Raw genomic sequence first — 24,440 nt, forward strand, 5'->3', positions numbered from 1 at the left:
ACGCGGAATTTTTTTAAAGTTAATAAACTTTAGGTGGTGCTCATTACCTGTCATGGTCTAAAGTCTTCAGTGGAAATTCCTCTTATCTATGGCAAGGAGTAAGCATTCTATATAACAATCAACGATGGGACTCACTTCAACCCTGCAGAGATAATGAAGATGGGGTTAAACTGACTGGCCAAAATTTGAACTCAATAATATATGGGTGACGGCCTTGCTGCCATACGCCAGACTCAGCAATGGGAGAGCAGCTACAACGCGCTGAGACAACATTCACAGATCAAAGAGCTGCACCGTGCACAGTCTGTCAGAAAGCACAATGGACGGATCCTCGGACGGACGGACGGATGGACGGACAGACAGACCTCGTGCTGCCACGCGCAGACTCACCATTCATTGGGCAGAAGCCGTACTTGCCATCGCCGTCGAAGTCTGCCGTGGTAGAGCACCAGAGCTCGCCATCGTCGCGCCCGACCGCCGTGCACTCGCTGTAGACGCGGCCTCCGAACGAGAAGGGAAGCGCGCAGAGCGCCCCGTGCGAGTTCCCTCCCTGCGAGGGCACCAGCATCTCTGCGTGCGCAGCCGCGGCATGCAAACGCCACCGTCACCGTCGTCATCACCGCCGTTGTAAACATCGTCATCACAATCATCCTCGCCATTTGCTTTCCAACTATTAATCTTCACATGTTCACTTATTCACTTTGTTTGTGGTCTTTCTAACGCCAATAGACAACAGAGGGATGCCATGGTGAAGATGATGCTGACGTAATTATATTTCACTATCTTGATAAGTAACAGAGGTGGAGGATGATGATGACAATGATGATCATGTTATGAATGATAAAAACATTTTTTTTATCAAAGTAACGATGAGTAATTGAGCCAGAGTTGGATGACAACAACGACGATGATGATGATGAAGATGGTGGAGAGTCTGGTACCCATTTCGTCCACGCAGTACGTGTATCTGCTGTCGCGGTCGAAGTTGCTCGTGGTGCCGCACCACTGGCGCCCGTCGGTGCGGCCCCGTGCCGTGCAGCCCCACAGCGCCATCCCCTCGAACACGAAGGGGAACACGCAGGGGTCCCCGTCGGCGTTCCCTCCCCGCGTACGCGCCATTCCTGCGTCCGCAGCGCCGCCCATCAGCTCAGACTCGCGCTCATACGGCCGCACGTCCAAGGACGATACAGAAACCTGCTGGGAAGCCCTCACAGCCGATCGATCATGGCTGATAACGACGGTGGTTGACGCGCTGCGAACCTCGTGAGTCTGATTCCTGGTCATGGCTAATAGCCGTAGTGAGTCATTATCATCCTGTATGTAACAGGCCTTCCCACCTAGGTCGATTCGGCCTGAGAAAGTGCAGTGTGCTAACATCGGCAATGGGGAGACAAAGGTGTGTTGCTGGCCATACCGTTGGCATTCGCTGACCATCGTAGCTGCTCGCTGATATCCCTTGCCTCAACAATCTACAAGGCTAAACGGGGACGGAGCATTCACGAGTGCTCACATTGTGGATGCGTGTGCACGTGCGTCTCACTGTGTATACCTAGCGGAACACACTTGGCCTCGCCTCCCGCGGAGCAGCTGCAGATCTCGCGGTGCTGACCCTGGGCCCGCGTCCAGCGCTGGCCGCTCACGAACTCCACGCCACGTCCGAGGCGACACCGCGTGCGCCTGTCCGCACCGCCGCCCGCTTGGTCCCTGGTGACCACCTTGCGGACCCTGCCCGGGTCCGAACCCTCGGATCCAGACTCCGCGGCCGCCTCCGGCACCGCTTCGCTCCCGCTGCTCGCGAGCGGTGAGGCAGCAGGACTCTCGGTGCCCACTCCCTCCTCTACCTCATCGCTCGTCACACCTCCTCCTGGAGCATTCACCGTGGTCGGGGATATTAATTATGTCATCGTCATCAATTCATGATCATGATGATCATGATGATGATAATCACGACAATGATGATCATCATGATCATCCCACAGTTCCATATCGGTCATCATTATGATCATCTGCCGGTTCCATTGCACATCATCTGTTCACCATTTGTATACACAAGACAAAACAATTTCGATTTAGCGCTGTCCTCCAGACAGTCTCGTCCCTTCACCTGATGAAGGCCGCTTGTGTTGTGGCCGAAACGTCGTGAGAATATTATTGTGTTATTTTGTTTTATCAATTTATTATATTATTCTCATTCTACGTGATTTTACCGAAATAACCAAAGAAGAAGACAAAACAAGTTCCGCAATTTGTGCACACACTCAGCGAACGCATTCTATCCCCGTCCCTGACCCATCAAAGCCGATCATACTGCGGCCCCCCCTCATCACGTTTCTTTGACTCTACCGCGCACCTTGCTGCTTGCGGCCCTTGGGATTTCCCAGGGTGGTCCGGGTCTGGTCCGGGTCTGCGCCAGGACCTTTGCGCACGCACGTCCACTGGCCCTGCTCGTTCCCCCCGCAAGTGCAGAGGAGCGGCACCCCGGCCGCGTCGCGCTTCTGCCAGCGCTCCCCGGCGCGGTACGAGCGGCGAGTCGCAGCGTCGTTGCAGCGATCTGTGCGGCAGCAGGAATGGCCTCGTCAGCAGTGGCAGCGGCAACAGCGGCGGTAACAGCAGCTGCACCTCCGATTAGCACGGTTGGCAATGCACGGTGTGAAAGAAGTTCAACGTACTGTACATACAGCAGCAGTGGTGGCACATTCGGCGCTGAACTTTGTCAACGCAGGGCAAAGTCGCATTGTTTATTGTTGCCATGGCAAATGACTGTGTTGGGCAAACAAGCAAACAAACGTGCATACATACATACAAACACACGAATGGACCGAGTGCCCGCAGGAAACAAATTTGACGGCAAAAGCAAAACTGTCGGTGCGCAGTGGCGATGTCGGTGAAACGGCGGATCTCACTGCGGGAGCTGCAGTGGATGTTGCCTTTGGAGATGCACCGGCAGTCGAGCAGCATCCACCCACGGTGGGGCCTCTCCCACGCCTGGCCCACGGAGAACCAGCGCGAGAGCGCCGTGTCGCGGCACGCGTCGCCCTCCGAGCTGCCCGCGCCTCCTCCGTGGCCGCCCTTGCCGGCCTGGGGTTCCTCTGAGTGCACACGTACGAGGGGGCGTGGGGGGGGGGGGCACGCGGGAGGTCACCGAGCTGGACTGCCCCTCTGCGTGGCAGCCAAACACCACGACTATGAAAAACGATGGTGTTGCTGCTGAGCAGTTTTCCTTTGGCCTCGGTGACGGCCGTGTTAATGGGCACGAGAGAACCACGAATGGGAGAAAGGGGGTCAAAAAGGTGGCGTTAGCGGATGGAGTTGGGGTTAGGGACATGGTTGGGGTTAGGGACTGGGTTAGGAAGAGATTTGGGGTTAGCGTTACCGATTAAGGGTGCCAGCACTGTTTAATCGTAGCATAGTATTTTCATTGCATTGTACAACTGTAATACTGCACTTTGTATTCAGGGTTGGTGGTTCATTTGAGATTAATAACCTCTCAGCAAGGTCAGCTGCAGAGGTAAGTACATTGAGCGGGTTGCCGACCTACGTGTGTATATTTGTGTTATCCAATCGTTTGAATGGGATTTGTCCAGATTGTAAGAGGTTTCTTCCCACATGCTAAAATAGTCAATCATAAATTCGCCAAGCATGTCCGATCAGGATGTTCCTGAAGGAGAGTCTTGAGGATGTCTTGGGCAAATCATGATAATGGGGTGCACACCGCCAATGAAAATGGAGAAAAATGAATATATCTAAAGCCCCGACTTTTGACACTACGCGGTAGCCAACAGGAGTTCACGTCCTAGCCAATGTTTATTTTCCCCGGTGGGGGGGGGGGGGGGACGGGCCCCCGTAGAAGTTTATTTTGGAGGAAATCCTAGACTGGTGTAAAGAAAAATCCATGAAGGCATTGATTTTAAATCACGTGCAAAAGGTGCTGCTCGGCGTGTTTTTCCGAGCATGCTCATAAACCCAGAAAACCCTGGCCATCACTACTGCCGGTTCTGCTTCTGCTGCCCGTTCCAATCCACTGACAACCACTCCTCATCACCGATGCCAATAAATAAAATCTACGGAAGCCTCCGAAAATGTTATTACAATTACATTCTCATGATTTGTTGATATTAAAAAAAGCTAAATAAATATAAGCATAACGAAATGTGGGTGATTGGTTGTATTTCCATTTCAACGCTTTGATTTATGTTCTTGAAAAAAATCGAAATGTATCCGCAGATTTTCATTGCTCATCATTGTTCACAGGTTCCACCTCCATCATTCTGACATGAAAAAGTCTCACTGGTCCGCAAGGCATGCTTTTTTTTCAGAATATTACTAGTCGAACTGCCCGACCGATTTATTGCACATACATTTTCCACAGAATCAATGGAAGTTTATAAAACCTACACGTGCGCGGAGATAAACCCCAATCTCCACACACAGCCTGTCAGAAACCAACTTGCTGTGCACACTCTTATATGCACCTCATTGCCCTGCGTTTACGTTTCTTACTCCAACAGTGGCCTCCATCTCTGCATGATCTACCAACCCCACTTCCACCACTATCTCAATGACATCTCTTGGAGCCCCAGCCTACACCACCTAGTATTCCCCGACAGCCTCCCATCTAGATAACAGACTCAAAATATGCCTTTACTTCTTAGATCTAACAAGATGGGCTGCACTCTGAGTAATTTGTTCTTGAGCAGGGCTTAATTTATCACTGAATATTTTCTGGGTCACTGGAACTCTGAAAAAGGCAGGCAGCGCGTGACTGGCAGCCAAAAGCAAAGTGAGATTTGTACTGGACGTGGTGTGCCGGGCGCGGAAATATCTCCGGGTCTTCGACCCCTAACAAACCCGGGCTCACGTTAATCCCTAACCCTCAGGCAACGAAAAAAACACCGCGCATCCCGCGGCAGGGTGTTGCAAATGACGAGTGTTGGGTGGAAACCGAGAAGGACCCGTGCTGAGTGTGCAACCGTGATATGGATGGGGGTGGGGTGGGGGTTCTGACCCGAGCGGAGCGCCCTGCAGTGCACGCGCCGACCGCCCAGGCAGGTGCACTCGAGGCGTTTGCCCTGGAACACGCGCTCCCAGCGCGCGCGTGGGGCCCACCACCTGCCGGCGTCCAGGCAGCCCCCTGTGCGTCGACACGCGGCCCAGCACACGCACGCAACGATTTCAAACTCGCACACAACGACGACGACGACGGCGGCCGACATTCGCGACACGGTGCTCGTGCCAGCACACGTGCACTTTGAGGTCGCGTAATAGATTATCGCGATGATGACAGTGGGTGCCTGGGACAGACATCCCAGGTGTTACGTGCTGGCTGACTGAGACGACTGGCAGATAAACCACCACCACCACCACCACCACCCTGCTCTCCTCACTGTGCCAGCTCGCCGCTGCGAATTCCTGTTTACGTCCACGCGCGTCTGACCAAATGACGCACACGTAGGCTTCTCGAACGGTTACGAGTAATACGAAGATCACCCGCGTAGCCTTGAACAGACTGTTTGAGCAAGTGCTGCTAGCGAGCACCTATGAAGGCCGACACGCCACAGGTGGAAGGTGGCTAACACAGGACCCGGCCGTCCGTGTCTCCCCACCGCACCAAGTGCACATCGAAATCTGAGTCGACCTAGGGGATGCCCAGAACCGATTCAAATATGTGCCTCAGTTTTACTGGTAGGAACCTCCTGGTTACACCAGCCCACAGGGGATTATTGTGTCCGTCCGTCCGTCGTGCATCCAAAAATAGGAGGGGTGGGGCTGGGTGGAGAGGGGAGGGTGGGGAGGGGCTGGGTGGGGAGGGAGGGGCTGGGTGGGGAGGGGAGGGTGGGGAGGGGCTGGGTGGGGAGGGAGGGGCTGGGTGGGGAGGGGAGGGTGAGGAGGGGCTGGGTGGGGAGGGTGGGTGGGGAGGGGCTGGGTGGGGAGGGTGGGAGGGTAGGAGGGTGGGGCTGGGTTGGGAGGGGCTGGTCACCCCGTGGTGCCCTTATAAAGCTCAACGTTTAACCTACTCACACCGGCTTGTGCCCGCCCTCACAGTCGGGCATATTTGCGGAATACACCACGTGGTGCCGCCGTTGACCCTGGCCATTGACCGAGCAACCCAACGTTCCTACCAGTTCCCTCCGCAGGAATGTGTTACTGGTCGTGAGCCGTAATCGAACCCGCAGTCCGCTAACCACAGTGCCACCGCTCCCCACACACAAATACAGTAGATGCACAAAGAACAGAACCGAACATCCTTATTCACATGCCCCCTTGACCAAAGCAGTTGCACTCGTTACGCATTTAGCTCTGGAGACATTGGCAATTTATGGCTATTAATATCTCAACGCACAGGCAAACCCGCACTAACCATACACTGGCATTAAGGATGTGTCGGTCAATTTAACCGCTTTGCATCCCTCCGGACGTGAGTTATGGAAGCGATGGATTATAAGGCACGTTTGTTTGCCTATCTACTTGTCAAGATCGACTGCATCGGGGAGTCGAACCGGGTTGCTGGTGAATCGGGGGTCAGTGAAACGCGATGCACGCTCCACGGCCATCCAAATGATCGCACCCTCTGGGAGTGGAGGGCCCCTGCTCAGCCATGGCTCCAGTGCACTAATTAGATCGACGCAACGCACGCGGGCCGTGGGAATGCAGAATGCAGAATCTCCGAGGTCATTGGGGCAAGCCCATAGAGTAAGTGAGCCTTTGCTCCGTCGCAGCGATTTTTGAAGTCGCCTAAAGGGGATTTGCATTAAGACGTTAACACACCCAGTTCGTCATGCGTGTCAATGTTCATCTGTTTTTATTCTACAGTTAATTGATGCCTTGCATTGTTATTTAAATTATTGCATTTTACTCTTTTATTAAGCGTGTAACGATCCATCCATCGTAATTGATCGTGATGCTCACGGTACACGTGATCAAATCCCGCATGTACGAGTCGATTCATGTCTTGCATGTAATTTAATGGGCTCACCTGAAACCGATTGCTCCTAGAGGTCGCGACATTCCAAATAAATAGCAACCATTTAATCTATTTTTAAATACAATTAAACATCAATGGATTACAACCGGGTGGTCTTGACAGCTCTACCAATGTATGCACGTCTTGTAAAATGCGTTGGTCTCATTGGGCTATAAGCTGGCTACATAAAGACTCGTTCCAAATATTAGTTGGCCACTGTTAAAACATAAACATTGCAGCCTCGATGTCAATCCAAGAGCGACTGATGTAAAACATGCACGCCTGCGCGCAGATGCTCCACTCCACTGCAGTAATCATCTCCAGCGCCACTCACTGCGAGAGGCCAGGCGTCCCCGGAGGCACGGTGCCACGGACACCGGGCGCACACGTGCCGTGTTCCCACGTCCATTAGCGAGGGTGCTGGTCCAGCGCCGGCATGGATCCAGTGTCCCAGCCCACGGTGGCTGAGCTGATCCCGCCCGTGCCCCCTCTATTGAGCGGGGTGGTGCCCCATGCAAATACTTCTCACGCAGCTCGCATAGAGGCCCTGCGCGCCCCAGGGCCGCAACTCTATTCACATTCTTTGGGTCTTTCGGAAAAGTCACGTAGATAGGTTCAAAGAAAATAACAAAAAAAACTACGACGTTTCGATCGCAACACAAGCGGTCGTCATTAGGAAAAGGGGGTTAGCTTCTAAAGGCAAACTGTTGAGAAAGGTTTGAAATGGGCTGAGCCCAAATGTCAGCAGCATGGGCGGGGCAGCTAATGTTAATGTAAGTGATGGGCAGCCACAACTCTATTCACACCCTCCCACTCCCAACCGTCCCCGACCCCCCACCGCTACCCCCGCCCCCCTGCACCGCCCATTATCCCGGACAAACGTTCTAAGAACCCTAAAAAATTTTGGCGTCAGAAAATTCGAGGAATACATTCGGCCCGATTTAATTTTGCTCCTTGGGGCCATGTGGGCCCCCAAAATTCGCAGTTGCGCAGTCCCTAGCCACGAAGTCCCACGCGTTTAGCTGCTCCACGTTGGAGCCATCAACTCGTGCTCCACGTCTGGCTCCATAAAGCCTCTCACAACAGAGCCACGCATCCGCCCGGGCGCGCTCCTTTGGGCTTACAACTCGACCCACGCGGCGATGCCGCGAGCCACAAGCCGGTGAAATGTTAATGCTGATATGGACATCTGCTGCCCACGTGGCACGATCTCAAGGCGATCGCGACCTCGCCTTGAGGTGAACGGAAGAGTTTCCCGTGCCGAGCGCATCTGGGCCGGATGCAAAGTCATACGCGACCGACTCAGTTCTGTGCCAGTTTCCGCGTGATTCCTTGCTTCACGGTTTTATGAGTGTCCACGCATGATATGCCCCTCTTAACACTGCACTCATGAGGCCTTATGGTTTTTGATACACGGTATAAATGTTGATAAATGTCTGCAAAACGTATTGGATTGCGTGGAGACAATGAACTCACATGGTTACATTGAAATCTATTTTTGCATCCTAGCTTTGTCGTTTCAAGTACATTTGAGGCTGAACTTTTGCCCGAGGTGAATGCATAACTCACGAGGTTCAGAATTTCCCTGTCAGAGCAATGTGCCAGCACCACTGAGAACCTGTGCTCAGATCCGGGTTCAGTCGCTGGTTGTTAAACAAGGTTCTCAGGTCTAGCGAGGTGATGGTGATCGTCTTCTGCCTGTCACAACCAATGGCTGTAGAGAAAAATATAAAGTTTTCATTTGTTTTCACGCTTCATCTGGCTCTAATATTTAACCATTGCTAATACACGGACACTACATCGCGCGCTTTCAGATGCGCTTCTGCGGCCGTCTGTAATGCTCTTCCCTCCGATATTAGGAAGCCACTGGAACTATGCACTTTTAAATCTATATTGAAAACTGCATTTTTAGATCAGATTTTTGTTCATTTTTACGTCCTTCCCCCGCACCTCCGATCAACACGGTTGGCTACGTACGGTGCAAAAGAAGATCAACATAGGAACGTACGTATATACACGACGAACACTCTTTGCAGAGGACACTTGAAGGATCGTTTCTCGAATGGATAAATGAGGCCGACTGAAGTAACCCGAGAAGCAAGTACATGACATCATCCTCCGGGACCCAGCTCTGACACAACTAGGTGGTGATGCGCTGCTCGCTGCGAGCGTTGCGAACGGATCACTCTTGGCGTCACGCCAAGAACACAATTGAAATAAAGTTGGGGAATAAGGCAAAAAGGTTCTTTCAATGTTTTGCTCACCACTTAGGTTGCGTGAGCGCTGACCTTCCGCTGACTCGGGTGTCTGACTTGTACAGTCCTATACCAGACAGTCTACACTTGAGAGTACTACAACATTACGCACAATAGAGTACTCTGACAGTCTACGCTATAGAGGTCTAGAACAGAACGCGCCGCACGGGCACACGTGTAGTGCACGCCCGCAAAAAAATGCGCGCATTCGTTGAAGCGTCCATGTGTCGTAATTCGGGGATTTAACGGGGTTCTTCGCGGCCTTGAACACGGACACATGCGGACGAGTTCACAGTTGCACCCACCTGTGGAGATGGAGCGGCGCATACATCATCAGTACATAATTGCATTACTCTCATGATGCGTATGGCAATGTATTCAAGAGCTCAATTCTAATGTAAAGGTATGCTAGACACGAGAGGGCTTCAGAACACTTTGTTTTTTTCGGTAAAGTCACGTATAAATAAGAAATAATTAAATAACATGATAGCGTACGACGTTTCGGTTGCAACACAAGCAGCCATCATCAGGTACAGAAGAGCTAAATTTATGAGAGAGGGGAAACATATAACCTCAGATGTTTATACAGACACCCAAGTAGGGGGAACTGACGCAGATACAACAGGGGACACCGAGAGAGAAGCATACCAGACAGACAGGATTTAGCAAAATTTTGGAAACCATGTAAAGCAACACAGACGGTCGGTCAAAACACAATTAACGCATAGTCCGGTTGATCACGCTATTTCAAACCGGACTATGCGTTAATTGTGTTTTGACCGACCGTCTGTGTTGCTTTACATGGTTTCCAAAATTTTGCTAAACCCTGTCTGTCTGGTATGCTTCTCTCTCTGTGTCCCCTGTTGTATCTGCGTCAGTTCCTCCTACTTGGGTGTCTGTATAAACATCTGAGGTTATATGTTTCCCCTCTCTCATAAATTTAGCTCTTCTGTACCTGATGATGGCTGCTTGTGTTGCAACCGAAACGTCGTACGCTATCATGTTATTTTATTATTTCTTATTTATACGTGACTTTACCGAAAAAAACAAAGAATAATTCCTGCAGTCACGAAAGCTTCAAATCAAGTCGGCTTCAGAACAGTTCGTTCGTGCAGTTTTGCGATTCGTCCTCCGTTGAAGGAGCGCAAACTACAGCGGTGTATTATATGGTCCATACTATACGGTCCATGGGTTTGTTATTGAATGAAGTGTGCGGATGTCAGATGCTCAGCTGCCGCACACATTGCAGTGAGTTTTCCCTCTCGCACACACAGCGCGAGCCTATCACGACTCTCTCTTAGGTGCGCATTCCCATGCGCACTGCACCCACAAGCCGTGCTCATTGGGGCCTCCACGCGCGCGTTAACAGTGCGCGCCCCGTGACAAGCGTTTAACCAATAATCACGGTGATAGCCGAATGCAACTTGGTGCTTATTTCTGACGATGGTTATTCAACCAATACGATTAAACTGATTGTGATGAGTCAACCAATAATTATTATAATTCAACTGGCGATGATTCAGCTGATGATGTTTCAGCTTATGACGCTGAGGGTGAATCGATTGACAACAAATAATATTTAACAAATTTATGTAATCAATAATGCTGACTCAATAACAAAACAAGGCAATCGCCGTCATCCACATGCTCAACGGCACGATGCGTTCTCGTTACCCGAGCTGGAATCTGGCTCCGTCGTGTCGGCGCGGCTCTCTGTCGGGGTGAAGCGGCGCTGCGCGCTCCTCGCTCGGTAGGAGGGACTCAGCGATCCCCCGGCTCCCCCGGCTCCTCCGGCTCCTCCTCCCTCTTCTCTGAGCGGAGACTTCCCTCTCGACTCCCTGAGCCGAGCCCTGGCCACTCTGGAGAGCACAGCGCCGAGCGCTCGCGATTCGGCCGACGCTAAGGGTCTCTTCACGGTCTTCCCATCGTGCCGACCTAGTGACTCTGTTGCTGCTGCTGACGACGTTGATGACCGTGGCCATGGTCCGTGTCGAAGCGGCTCGTCCGATAGTTGCCTCCGCGCGCTCTGTGCCCCGGGCACCACCCGCGGGCTAATTTGAGCGCCGAGCCTCGCGGCGTGAAGGGGGCTGAGTCTGGGGGAGCGCAAGGGGTGCAGCAGGGCTTGGCGCGCACCGGGAGGAGGCGGCGGTGCCGCGGCCACAATCATCATCCCGGCCAGGGCGAGCACTAAGCAGAAGAGGGGCAGCTGCTCCCGGAGCACGAGTCGCAGCATCTTCGTCTCACGCGTTCGTCCTCACCGCTCTCTCGCGATCTTCTCACGCCCGCGACTCCGAGGCCTCTGTACACACGACGATTCGCACGGTTGGCTTCGTGCCGTGCGAAAGAAATTTAACTGACACACATCTCCGTGGAAAATATTTGCCAGTGACCTTCTGCGTCGGTCCTTTAATGTACGGTACTATAACAATTATATAAAACGATGAACGCGATCCGATACAAAACCACGTCAGCAGAGATCTTATCTTCAACGAGCTGGTGCGTGCCTGGGTCCCAATACTCAAGTCAAGTTCATTTTGTTTAACTGAGTGAGAACTCAAATTCAAGAGACCCCAGCGTCGTCGCGTTTGCAAGTGACCTGGATCAACGTGACTTAGTCGCAAGTACAATTCCTCTATCTGGACAGAGGGGGAGGGTAGCGGTGGCCAAGTGGCGTGCATACTGTGCTATGAACACCTGGTAACTCGAGTTAGATTCCCGGCCACGTGTAACATCCGCGGTGAGTGGTATCTGAGCCATCAACTCGCACTGACCACCAGTGGGGTGAAGTATGGTCGACGCAATCAACCCAAATGAAAGACATACAGCAGGACTGTACCTGTGTATAATTCCTCTATCGGGTATTTTGTATTTTCTATATTCGTTTAGTTCCATCTCTCTGATGGTCTCCTCGATCTGACGTAGTTTTCTCTGGTATAGGTCGCTCTGATTAGGAAGCAGTTATGAATATAACGCGAATACTGCTGGAAATGTATGGTTAAAGTTTTTTTTTTTAACATTTATATAAATCTTTATCCAAGGCACGCAAGTCGGGTTTTTCATTTACACGGCAATGTGGCACTGGCATAGCCATTCCGCAGGCAATTGTCGTCATGTACAGGTTTAATTAATTCCCTGTCTGACGATGAAGCTTGCCCAGTCGCACCAGATCAAACTGGAATTCATATCACGTCTTAATTAACTGCAGGAGACACGAGTAACCAACGAAAGTGGGTCAAAGGGAAATCATTCTGTAGGGCGGCTTATCTACTTTAAAAAAATATACAAACCATCACCACATTATCATCCAGATATTAAGAGGTAACAATGAAAAATAAATCACCCAGCACCAAAGACGCCGATCCGTAGAGTCCCAATTCAACCACAATCCCACACATGGCCCTGATCACCAGTCCGTACCAATGACTTTAAAACGCTCGTGCAGGATATACTTTGTAATTCAACTTTCAAAAATCCGCATAGAACCATGCGCCAGCGCACACACAAACGCTTATTTATAATAATAATTAAACAATCACAACTCTGAACAATGAAACATTCGGACAAAACGGTACTCACCCGGAGGAACAGGCGACTGCGCGCATTGAACAAACTCCCAACTTCTCAACCCCGTGTCCCCTCCTCCTCCTCCTCGGGCGAGGGGAGGCGGTCAGTCGCGCTCATCACGGCATCGCGTTATTTCGAGCGAACAGAGCTGATGCGGGGGAGGGAAGGCCCTTCTTCTTACTATGTGGTGGGGGGGGGTATGGAGCGGGTGGAGAGAGTGTGTGTTTGAGATGGAGGGGAGATGGAGAGGCTGGGGAGAGTTAAGCAAGGAGCCACCCTGACCTGTGGCCTCGAGATGCACACTTCTTGGAATGGAACAATGACTTTGTCCGGACGTGCGTGTACAACTTTAAACTTTTTAATTCTTTGAGATTATATCTCGCACGGTGTTGTGTTGTCTGTTTGGACGTTGTCTACCAAGTGACCATTTCTTCGCATCCATACAGCGCTCAACCCCCACACTGCAAGTCACAACTATTATATTTATTCGCCATGATCTACATTATAATTCCCTCCCATCGTCTTTTTTTCAGAGGTTTCAATTGCCATCTTGTTCAAATAAAGAAACGTACAAACTCTTGTCCATTATCTGGTGCTGTTTGTTGCTGCCCGCATTAAAATTTGGGAATTTAGTTTTGTGCTCAGCAACCATATTATTATGATCAAAGAATCTTCAGCGGTGAACCCGTTGGTGTCCCAGAGCACCACTGGCGACGTGAAGAGGCAAGCCGAGGGAGGAAGGAAAGGAAATAGAGAGGTGCGTGGAGGCGTGGAGGAAGAGGTGGGAGCTGGAGGCGTCCCTGTAAAACCTTCAAGGTCGACCCGCCCTCTGAGCCATGAGGAGAAGTACACTATTATTAGCAGAGACGCAGATGATCCACGCAGCCACTTCCCGCCACATCTCGTTCACCGCTCTCTCTGCTCCACCCGAAACGGTCCACTCCTCCCGTGAGGCGTGTTTACCGTGTGGACATTGCTGTACGCCAAGTGTTAGAGCAGTGTGGTCAAAGACGATATTGCGCTACCCAACGCACCCCAGAAGCATTTACGCGGCAGGAAAGTTGTACACCGGTGTGCGTAGGTTTTGTGGGTATGTGGATGAGTGATTGTGTAGGCATGTGTGTAGGTGTTTGAGTTGGTGTTTGGTCGGGGGGAGGTGGGGGGGTTATAATTGTGTGGTTGTGCGGTCGTTTGAGTGGGTTCGATGTGCAGGCATGTTCGTGCTGTGAACCGTCGGTGGGCGACTCGCTGGATGGGCAGCGTTTTAGGTGGCACCTGGCAAAGCCACCCCTGAAGCGCTTTGACGAACTCCCGAGGCGGCCAGCGCTGCTGACCGGGCTGCTGCAGCTCGGTTGCCATGCAGTGCCGAAAAAGCAGCCGTAAACACACCCCTGGACACCCCCGCCTTTGGACCGTGTCAGCCTTGCAAAATATTTTCCACAAAATAATAAAAAAATAAAAACCGTGCAGATTCCTAGTTTTGTACGTATTCATTTACTCCCCACTGCCGAGGCACAGAGACCCAGGCAGCAGAACTCACTCCGGCCTCCGCTTAGCTTGCACGAGAACAAGCGCAAGACATTTTTTTAACTGATTATTGGGCTTTCAAACATCAAGCCCCCCCCCCCCCGCACGTAGTTGCACCGCGCTAAGGTTCCGTGAGTCTTGTCCGTGGATGCGAGCCTTCTGACGTCTTTATAGCGATGCCTCGTGCTTTGCTTATTTAATTTCAGTTTATTTATTTTGGTAGAGCCCTGTGAGCCATTCGGCTCTTGAATCGGGTGCAACCACAACAAACAAAAAAACGAACAAGAAAACATCTTAAAGTGACTATGTGTGACTGTGCAAACAGAAAATCCATGAAAAAAAACAGCAAAACATTCCTGAAAAAAGCACCGTACACCAACGCTGTGTGCAAAAAAATCCCAGTGGGATGCAAGTCAAACAACAACAACAACCACAAGAAAACTTAGATTAAAGCCGTCAGTCTAACTCCGTACTACAACAACAAAAAACATGTCCAAACCAAAAAACTTTTCGAAATCACCAAAAAATAAAGCCATAATTACCTGGCAGCTATGTGGGTTTCTTGGGCAAATAAGTAGGTCAGCGGTGGTGCCATGCGGCAGCGGCAGCAGCAGCCATCGTAATCCGCAGCTTGACTGCGTGGAGCACTCTCTCCAAGTACACGCGCCAATTTCGCTATGTGTTGAAATAAAAATAGCGGTCCTCCAGCATGGCGTCGTGTGCGTGTACACGCACAATATCACCAAGCCCGAAGGGTACCGTATGTATGTTGAACTTCTTTCGGCACCGCACGTAGCCAGCCGGTGCTCATCGGAGGTGCGGGAGGACACGCCATTTGCCGTGCGCGTTGCGACAATTGCAGTGGACCGGTGCTGAGAAAATAATTGCGCTGTCAAAATTAAGGGGGTGGGGGGCACACTTTCACGCAGTGACTCACGGGAGAGAATAAGTGATGGCCATAACATGAGAAGGAAGGATGACCATCACTGCCTCCAAACATGATCTCAATACAAGGTCCGTGCCAAAGCGGACTTGGCGCAAGGACTCTGGTGCAGCCCACGGACAGGAAATTAGATCAGGAAAACCCACAGCGTGAGCAGTGTAGTGAGTTTCCCCTGCATTTGGGATTCCCCAGGTCCACGATGAATGTTGGAGCCTGTGCCAGCACTTGACCAGTGACCGTGTTCACCACTCAATTCGTCACGGCGCCGAACGGAGGCAGAAGAAAAATAAGAAAAAAAACACAACTTTAATCGTTTTGGCATTTTCAAGTGAGACACAGGTGGGAATTCTGCTAATTTGCTACTTTCCATCGAAGCAACAAATGGAAAGGGAATTCAAGTCGTGTGTGGTGTAGAGTCAGCAGGTACCATTCTAAACGATTGCTCTCGCTGCCAAGTTTGTTATGGGATCACTGCTCGAACGTACGTGAGCTTATTCAACAAGGCAATAATAACACTGGACGGCGGGTGATTAACAAGCTCTGCTAATAGGCCAACGGCGAGAGCCGCATTGGTAAGGATTTCATTGAAATGAAAATAAACTTACATTTTTAACAGGCGTTAAAAAATGTGTTTTTATAAATATCAATAGAACTGGACTGACACCAACAAGTTGACGAGTCTCAACAATGGCGCCTTGCAAAGGGCTGACATTATATGTGTACTTTTACAACTGCAGTGATTGCCTTGATCTTGCGTAAGCACGAAACATTCGCTCAAAGACGAGGCTTGCATGAGGTACGTCAGTGATTCGCATGTGCCATGGAGGGTAGAGTGGTACTCTTAAAAAAATGAAATATGATAAACGATTACATCAGCCATGATCCATTCATTCCTAATGACAGCCTCAACCCAGGGCTCAAAGTCCTCCATAATAGAGGTTGGTTTGGGTTAGTCACAGTCCTGCAACGCAACCGTCCTTTATTTCACCGAAGATATTCCAGGCTGCACAAAGTTGAGCCTCCCAGTCCTCTTTCACAAGAGGGTATTGCTTTGGGATGCTTGACCAGTCCCTTATTTGCGCCGTGCTGCTGCTACTGCCCACAGGCCCACCGCGGGTTGAGATCGTACACGGAAACCGAATAGGTACGGTTTGCCTAACGATGGCCGACACCTCAAGTTAGCAGTGGATATAGCGATAGGCCGGACTTGGCATTGCCTACCATATTGTGCCGTATGTCAATGCCTAAAATTGGCGATAAACAACCGATTGTTCTTATTTTAAAACCAAGAACCCGCTGAGATCAGAAGGCTCTTTTTCAAAAGAAACCTGGGTGAAAATACACCTAAAAGCAAACCATTTTTCCGAGTGCAAAACAATTTACAATGCAGGAAAACATAATACAAAATAAGCTTTGGCATTTTATAAAATGAAAACTTTAAAAAGGCCTTTAGAATTATACATATCAGAACAAACGCCCAAGCCCGAACAATCTTATAACAAGCATTTGGCTGAGCGCCTAGACCTCATAACGTAACGTTGCTACATTTCTTCAAATTCACAGTTGTGAAGGCAGATTACTTTTCAAGCCATTAACATGCAGGCAACCACATTCGGACAGGGCGCATTCGAGCGTGCTGGAATTCACACATCTGGTAGGATTCAGCAGTGGTTTTCATGAAGATTTTTTTTCTTTAAGACGACGCTCGTGATCTTGATGCAATGCGAATGGCGCGGCGCCAGCGGCCGGCCCTGCTGCCCACAGCGCAGCGCCTTTGCATGGAGGAGTGTCACAAGGGGCAGAACGATGCCCCGTGCCGTATGGCGGACACCCTACCCTAGACCGGTTTCACGCCGCACGCCAAAACGGAATATATATGGTTTGCCTTACGCGGGTCGACATCTCACGGTCAGTGGTGGACAGAACGATAGGCCAGGCTTAGCGTTGCCAGAATGTCCTCGTATTCACCCCGTGCGTTACTCAGGGCAGTAACAATACAATGCGGCACGTTATATAATTGTTCCTTCACCCACTGTCTGCCTTTTGCTCCAATTCAGCTAGTCGCCATTCCACTACTGGCTCATCGGTTTAGAAAATAGAACGTACGAAATACCCTGAATTAAATTAAACTTCGAGGAATGCACATCGTGTACAACAAAGTCCGTTGAAGACACAGGTGCAGCAGCGGACAATGCCGCAGTGCAGTTAAATCTTTCAGAAGGCTCCTTTCAGATAGGATTCTCGGCTGCTTTTAATGACACATTGTTGACAGCGCCCTGCCACTGCACCTTCCCAAATTGAAACGTTTACCACAAACATTAAGAGTGAAGAACCTTTAAAATACCCTTCCGATGAAGAGCCTTGCCAATCTACATCCTATGTTAATTTTACACACCAGATTGTCACTTGCACAATATGAAAAAAGGTTTACGTGTTCCATTTATCTGTTCGCCAATGGTCAATATTTTTTTCTTAAAATCTCCCCTCTCCCCCCCGCAAGCAATGAGCCACTGCACTTCCCTATTTTTGCGGTTTGAGATCGCTCCATTGTTCTGCTCAGCGTCCCCAGAGAGGGGCCCACTGATAGTGCATTAAACATTGCCATCTGGCGTAACTGTGTTTTTGTATATAGAGTTCTCTCCAAAACCGGTCCGACGAGGCATTAGTCAGTGCATTCCAACACTGACTACTGCTGACCAAGTGGCTGTCAAACACTTATCGCAAGTATGTATACCGCTGAAAATTGGCGATACACGATGGGGCAGTGCGCGAAAGCACGCTATTGAGGAATCTCAGCCTGGTCCAGAAACAAAGCGATGACAGTGTCGGATACAAAGATGCATTGATTCTGCGGCGTGTGTAAGTGGCTGCTCATTTGACAACGGGTTCGGGAAGTTTGCTCAGGGAGGCTCTGAGCGGGTCACACCGGAGTAGCCATCGCTCTTTGGCATCCTGCGAACTCGCGTTCACGCGACGGGCGAGGGAGACGCCACCAACCCACCCGGGAGTCCCATCTTCCCCGCGAGTGCCTTCTTGGCCCCCGTGTGCGCTCGTAATCGCTTGCAGCTGTCGCGGACACCAAGGGCCGCCTGGGGGCTCTGCTGGGGAGCACCGCCACGCAGAGCGGGAAGCCATCGCCACGCCGTGCCCTGTTATTTGCCGTTGCAATCATTTCTGTCGGTAATTTTTGCCAAGTGAGACTCTTTCACTTGCCCTATAATTTCCGGAGCATCTGGATTATTATTGTCTGCTCGGCGTTACTCCGGCACAATTACAGAGGGAGAATAGAGACATTAGAGTGGAATCCAGTGAACTCGTAAAATATATTGTTCGCAATTATTTCAAGTAAGAGTACCTTCTAATTTCCACGTTTTGTAGGTGAACTTGAACCACTCGTGGAATCATTTTCTATGGCTGCCATCGTTTCTCAATGACCAATATTGACTTCCCATGAAGTGATTGATACTAATTTTAACAACTCTGAATGAGGGAATTAAGCCAACACTGGACTCAACTTTCTAACTAAAAGCTTAAAAACCTGCCAACAATGCCACTTTATTAGCAAACTGTCAACACTTTAACCAAAATACTCAACGCAATGACAATTACCATCACGTCCAAAAAATCCTACGGCCATCAAACGTGAAATGTTACAACAGCAACAAAATACGCAAGACCGAAGCCCTGCAACTGCAGGAAAAAAATGAGGTCCCTGGTGTCATTGCAAACGTTACAAGGGAGTTGCACGTTTCAAGACTTTTTAGGTTCACTCATTTCACACGCAATATCCCACAAACGGCCTTCGCGTGCAAGTCGAGCAAGTTCACAACAATTCGCATCGCCGGGTCGCACTAGGAGAGAGGCAGGCGTCGCAGCGTCCCATCAGGCCGGTGTGTTTTGCGCTTGGGCGGAAATATGGAAACATTTGATGCACTACAGCTGCTTTATTAAAACGAGCACGCTTCAGAACATGAAGAGGCAGAGCGGAGAGGTTTGCTCGCTGGAAAATGGTGCAGGCGCCAGCCGCTCTGCGGAGTGGTCGGGCGTTTTTGTTGGCTGGGACCCCCACCCACCCAGCCTCTCTTTCTGTGGGAGGCAGCGGGGCCCGAGTGCCAAGCCAAACACTTTATCTGCTCGAGTAAACACACGCATTCGTCGGCCCTCGCAATGGAAAAGCACAGTTATCGCAAGATGATAAAGCAGTACCTGTTGCAGTTGAATATATTACGTACACAATTTACAGCTTCCCAAATCCACTGCTGATAAAGGCCTTCAAGCTGTGTCAGTCTTGGAGGGGGGTTATTTGACCAAACTTCACCACACTGCTCAGTCTGGGTTGGGGAAGGGAGCACCCAGGACCAGCTCGAATATCACCCACCACTTCTGATTTTAGCTGTGGGTGGGTAACAAACGCAGGTGGCCGGGTTTATTGAGCGCATTGTGCAAACCAATGCACCCACCATTCGGCGAACTTGCGTTACCCATTTCCAAAAATATTAATGTCGTTCTCCACGTGGGCGTGCGCCACGTGCCACGAGCAGCAATTCAAACTATATCAGTGGTTAAATTCGTAAATAACGCGTGCACATCTGAATTAGCCATGTCGGGTGGCAAGGACTGTGGAGTGGTTCTGGACGAGACCCAGAAACGTGCAACATTTCATGAGCGACTCGGAGAACCGCGGTGGTCTCTCCACGTGCCAGGTCGGATTTAAGCACGCGGCGCGCTCTCAGAAAACGTCAGTTAATGGAATTCTACCAGAACGTGACCTCACACACACACGATCCCACGTCGTAGCAATTACCGCCTCGTCTGTCAATTTCACCAGTTCCATAATGTTAATGCAGACCTGCGCCAGTGTTTTAGGGGGAGGGGGGAGAACGAAGGTACAATCTTAGCACAATTCAGGTTGCATTTATGTTGTGCTGTATATAAATTACATTGCTTAGTAATCTCCGAAACGGGGGAATGATATAAGCAATGCGAGGGGGGTAGTTGTGGTTGGAAGGTGGTGGTGGGCCGGGACCACCCCCCCCCCCCCCCAAGATAAATTTCCCCACAAGGCCCGCAGTCACGCGACATGAATCAAGTTCACATTCATTCACAGCCAACGAGACGAGAGTCAACCATGAAGTCGCGCAGCTCCGCCTTCGTGATGAGATCACATCAGCCCGATCGCTACGTGTTTTGCCAGAAAGATGCAGGTAATAAAACGTGAAGGGGGTAGTGCAGAGTTGGCCGTGGAAACAGCTTTAATTCCACAACGTACCGTCACAGGCGATGGGTGGTAATAAAGTTAGGACTTCAGTTTAGCGATTATTTTTCCGGGTCGCTGACTCGGAGACTCGGCCGAAATTAAACCGATCACAACTGGATGAACGTGGACTAGGGGTTTGGTCGCGCACCGCGTAGACGCGTTCGTTGTGCTTTGGGGTAGCGCCCTCTCATGGCAAAGGGGTCGTGCTCCAGCACAGAGACTTCGCCAACACGCGCAAAGCAGAACCACAGTCCGCATCAGAGATCAAGTTTATTGGGGATAGACCAATGTTTTGATTTAAAGCTTTCGTGACTGCAGGAATGCATCTTCTTGGTTCTTTCGGTAAAGTCACGTGGCCGAAACGTCGTGAGAATTGTATTTATTCTACGTGACTTTACCGAAAGAACCAAGAAGATAGGCCAATGTTCTTATTGCAAGGCCAGCGGGCCACTGGGGAAGCCTTTAGTGCGGCCCCCGACAACACAATACACCCAATTACGCTGTCAAACCCAATGGTTTCAAATTTGTGGCGACCTTCACGCAGATATCTCGTCGGCAAAAGTGACCACCCCCGTCTACGGTTTCATCGCGGTCAGACATCTCCACTTTCAAATATGAAGTCAAGAGCTTATCCAAAGTTATACCCAAATTAATGCCCGACGATGCCCAAGTGCAAAAGGTAAAACTCTGAAACTAGGTGGTCTGGCAAAGCGGAGCCGACTTCTTTCCTCGGCCCGAAATGGACACGGGCTCACAGGAAACGGGAAAGTGAAAAGACTCGGACACCGGGTTTATCATGATCACGAACTTACGCACCCGAGCGCGCATTGCCACAACATAGGGGCTTCAAACTCACAGCGTGGCAATTGCAACGCCATATCAACTAGTTGATTTACTTCCGCCATAATTCCACGCATTAACGCGTGGAATGGACCACCGCTTTGAGAAATGGTTTACCTGAACACTAACACGATTGTCTTCGGTGAACTTTCATCACCACATCGTGAAAAACCTCAATCATTTTTGGTTTCACCCTAACGCTTCCTATTGCATATCTAAAAGTTGGGTCCTCCCCCAAATCCACTGCTAGACCACCCAAAGCCTCTCGCCCACGTGTTAACCGCGTGCCAGTCTGCGCATCCTCTCAACACCACAAATCCCCACAATCTCTCGCACCACCCCGCCATAAATCGACCCCAATAATCTCTACAGCGCTTCCCCCAACGGTGCTGCACTGCGTCTCCCCATGAACCTCGTTGTAAAAGTCGGGCCCTATCCACTGCCCAACCCCCGTCTCGCCCCGCGCTTCGTCGGCGGGACGGTGAGAGGAGCCGCCGCAGCCAGCCACCAAGCCTTAACCCTCCCGCCCATGCTTGCGGACATTCGCAAACGAAATGTATTCGAGACGCTCGCCTCTCCCCTTTCTCCTCACGGTCCGAAGACCGGGGGAGGGGTGGCGGGGCTCATGGACCACAGCATGAGATCCACGTGCGGTCAGGGGCGGGGTGCGAACTCGTCAAGGGTCATCCGCACGCAATGTCCTCGAGGACTCAATGCCACCGCCGCTCTATCACCACCGTCACTTCAATTCCCGCCGGCGCGCGTGCCGCTGGTTGTGATTCGAGCTTTTATCCTCCTCCGACCACTAGCGCGCGTGCCCTGATGACGATGAATCGTCAATGATCTCCCCCGTAGCAGCTGTTTCCTAATCAGCAACGAATGAATCGTGGACCAGCCAGGCGGTGGCTCGGTGCGCGTTCGCCGCCCCCTCCCAATTACAAACACATGCGCGGTAAGGCGGCGCAACCCCCCACGCTCGCTTCGAATTCCCATAACTAATAGTGGAATGGAGCGCGAACGTGCCCGGCGTGTGTGGCTATGGGGCTGTGATAGGCTGGAGGAGGGGACATAATTTAGTCTGATGAGCTATTGAGATGGCTGCACTTTTATTTTTCTCTCAAATGATGCACGTGTGATTATCTCGTGAAGACAGGGCTTCCCAAACTCTAGTCCTCGCGACCCACCACGTCATGTCACGTCAAAATCAAAAGCCGATCCCAATTAAGATTTAGATCTCAGGATCCGAATCTTTATTTAGACTGGACTAATCCGATTAGCTTTAGTACATGCTTGTACACGTGCTCCAAGTAACGCAGAGAGCGTGACTTGCTTATACAAGTCGCGTAGGATGGGTTTAACAATCATCGGACGCGTGCAGCGTGGAACGAGTTCATATGTATTTTAATGGGGAGTATGTTTGTAAACTCGAAAAGACGTAGCGTGATGGATGGTGAGGATTTTAGTTTGGGAAACCCTGCACTGATCCGTGGCATTGTTCTCTTAGAGCAGATGATGAGCAGCGTCAAATGAGCTCACATGAATACGTCCGGTTAAAATATCTGATATTGAGATGATAAAGACCCCATAGATTGCTAATGATATATTCGGGTTGATATTGAGGTTTTGTGAGCTATGTGCACGACCTAAATAACGTACAAGAAATCTTCGCGTTTTGCATATACGTCACCTGTAAAATAGCATGAAAGTCAGTTTGTAATTCAAATTCAAGTTTAAAAAAAAAAACCAAGAGACCAGGCTAGCCAAATTTGCAAGAGTAACCCGAGTTACCAAAATTACAGGCACAGAATAAATGAAGGGCAGCAACGTCGCAAATAGAAATCAGTGCCAAAAACAACTGTGTCACGTGATGAATTCAAATCAGTGCTAAATAATAAATTCCCTGTAACCAAAGTCGCCTCGGGAATATTATATTAAGCGTGATCTTAGTCCAATTACAAAATTACATTTCAGAAACACGAGACACATGTTGGGTGACGAGTGCGCTACGATGTTAAAAAAAACATCGACTGATATACAGGAGTCAAATGCATTTGAACCATATGGCGGGACCCCGTGGTCCCATAAGCCCCCGGCCCTCGCATAAACTGCGTTGCGACGTCATTTTGTGTCTGTTGAAGGCGAACGACACGGCAATCTATTAATCTCGACGAGCTCTTCGCGATGCGCAAATCAAAGTTTCAACAGTTTTGTTTCTTCTGCGCATTCGTCCTCGTCGCTGCCCTTGGACGACACGACAACAGAATGATCCGCGCCAGGCGTTTACGTGCGCGGTTGGGATGGAGTCGCCAAAAATAAAGTAATTAACTACGATTTTGACTTCCGTTTATTCGGGACCCCGGGGTCCCTCCATGAGGTTCAATTGCAAGTGAAGTTATCGTAAAGAATCGGCAGTTTATTTATGGAAAGAGATCGGGAAAATGCAACTTCAACGTCAATCAACTGCAGACTCCGCAACAGAGCGCCTCAGTGTCAGTGGTGAACCGAGAACGAGAGACGATGCGCAATGAGCAAACACGGATCGCGATCATGAAGGTGCCGCACATTCGAATAAAACGTAGCGCACTTATTCCTTTTGAATTAATGACACCAGTGGGAGCGGGTCGAGACGACACGAGGCGGCTCCAAATAATTAAGTGCGGGACACTGCGCCTTTCTTTTAATGTAGAATATTATTTAGTTGCACTGCGTTGGCAGTGGTGCACACGCGCAAATAACAAAGAACTTAACACATTTGTAAATAGCACTGCCTCCAAATGTAACGTATACAGCAATATCCGGGTATATGTCGGGGATGCGTTCCTGAAATGTGCGACGAATACGTGTATCGAAACGACCTAAATAAAATCTTGACTCAAAGCTTTCGTGACTGCAGGAATTTATATTCTTTGGGTCTTTCGGTAAAGTCACGTAGATAGGTTCAAAGAAAATAACAAAATACCAAAAAACTACGACGTTTCGATCGCAACACAAGCGATCGTCATCAGGAAAAGGGAGGTTAGCTTCTAAAGGCAAACTGTGTTTATAAAGGTTTGAAAAGGGCGTAGCCCAAATGTCAGCAGCCAATGTCAATGT

The 24,440-nt window shown here is 50.2% G+C and overlaps 1 protein-coding gene across 2 annotated transcripts in view; it reads right to left on the reverse strand.

Annotated features, from left to right (window-relative positions):
• The window catches only part of LOC116946857 (fibronectin-like), a 78,243-nt gene extending 64,611 nt beyond the window's left edge, over positions 1 to 13,632 (reverse strand). Inside the window, exons 1-8 of one of the 2 annotated variants that reach the window (XM_032962077.2) lie at positions 12,793 to 13,632; positions 10,891 to 11,515; positions 5,006 to 5,131; positions 2,904 to 3,089; positions 2,351 to 2,551; positions 1,550 to 1,864; positions 942 to 1,121; positions 391 to 570 (exon numbers count right to left, since the gene is read on the reverse strand). In XM_032962077.2, the coding sequence (XP_032817968.2) occupies positions 391 to 570; positions 942 to 1,121; positions 1,550 to 1,864; positions 2,351 to 2,551; positions 2,904 to 3,089; positions 5,006 to 5,131; positions 10,891 to 11,449 (1,747 nt within the window). In that variant the 5' untranslated portion in view covers positions 11,450 to 11,515; positions 12,793 to 13,632. Of the gene's footprint in view, positions 1 to 390; positions 571 to 941; positions 1,122 to 1,549; positions 1,865 to 2,350; positions 2,552 to 2,903; positions 3,090 to 5,005; positions 5,132 to 10,890; positions 11,544 to 12,792 lie in introns of both variants that reach the window. The other variant, XM_032962085.2, reaches the window with a different exon arrangement.
• Positions 13,633 to 24,440: the final 10,808 nt, after the last annotated feature.

The sequence above is a fragment of the Petromyzon marinus genome, chromosome 2 (assembly GCF_048934315.1).
Source record: "Petromyzon marinus isolate PM22_M1 ecotype Great Lakes invasive population chromosome 2, UKy_Petmar_22M1.pri1.0, whole genome shotgun sequence".
Taxonomy (NCBI): Eukaryota; Metazoa; Chordata; class Hyperoartia; order Petromyzontiformes; family Petromyzontidae; genus Petromyzon; species Petromyzon marinus.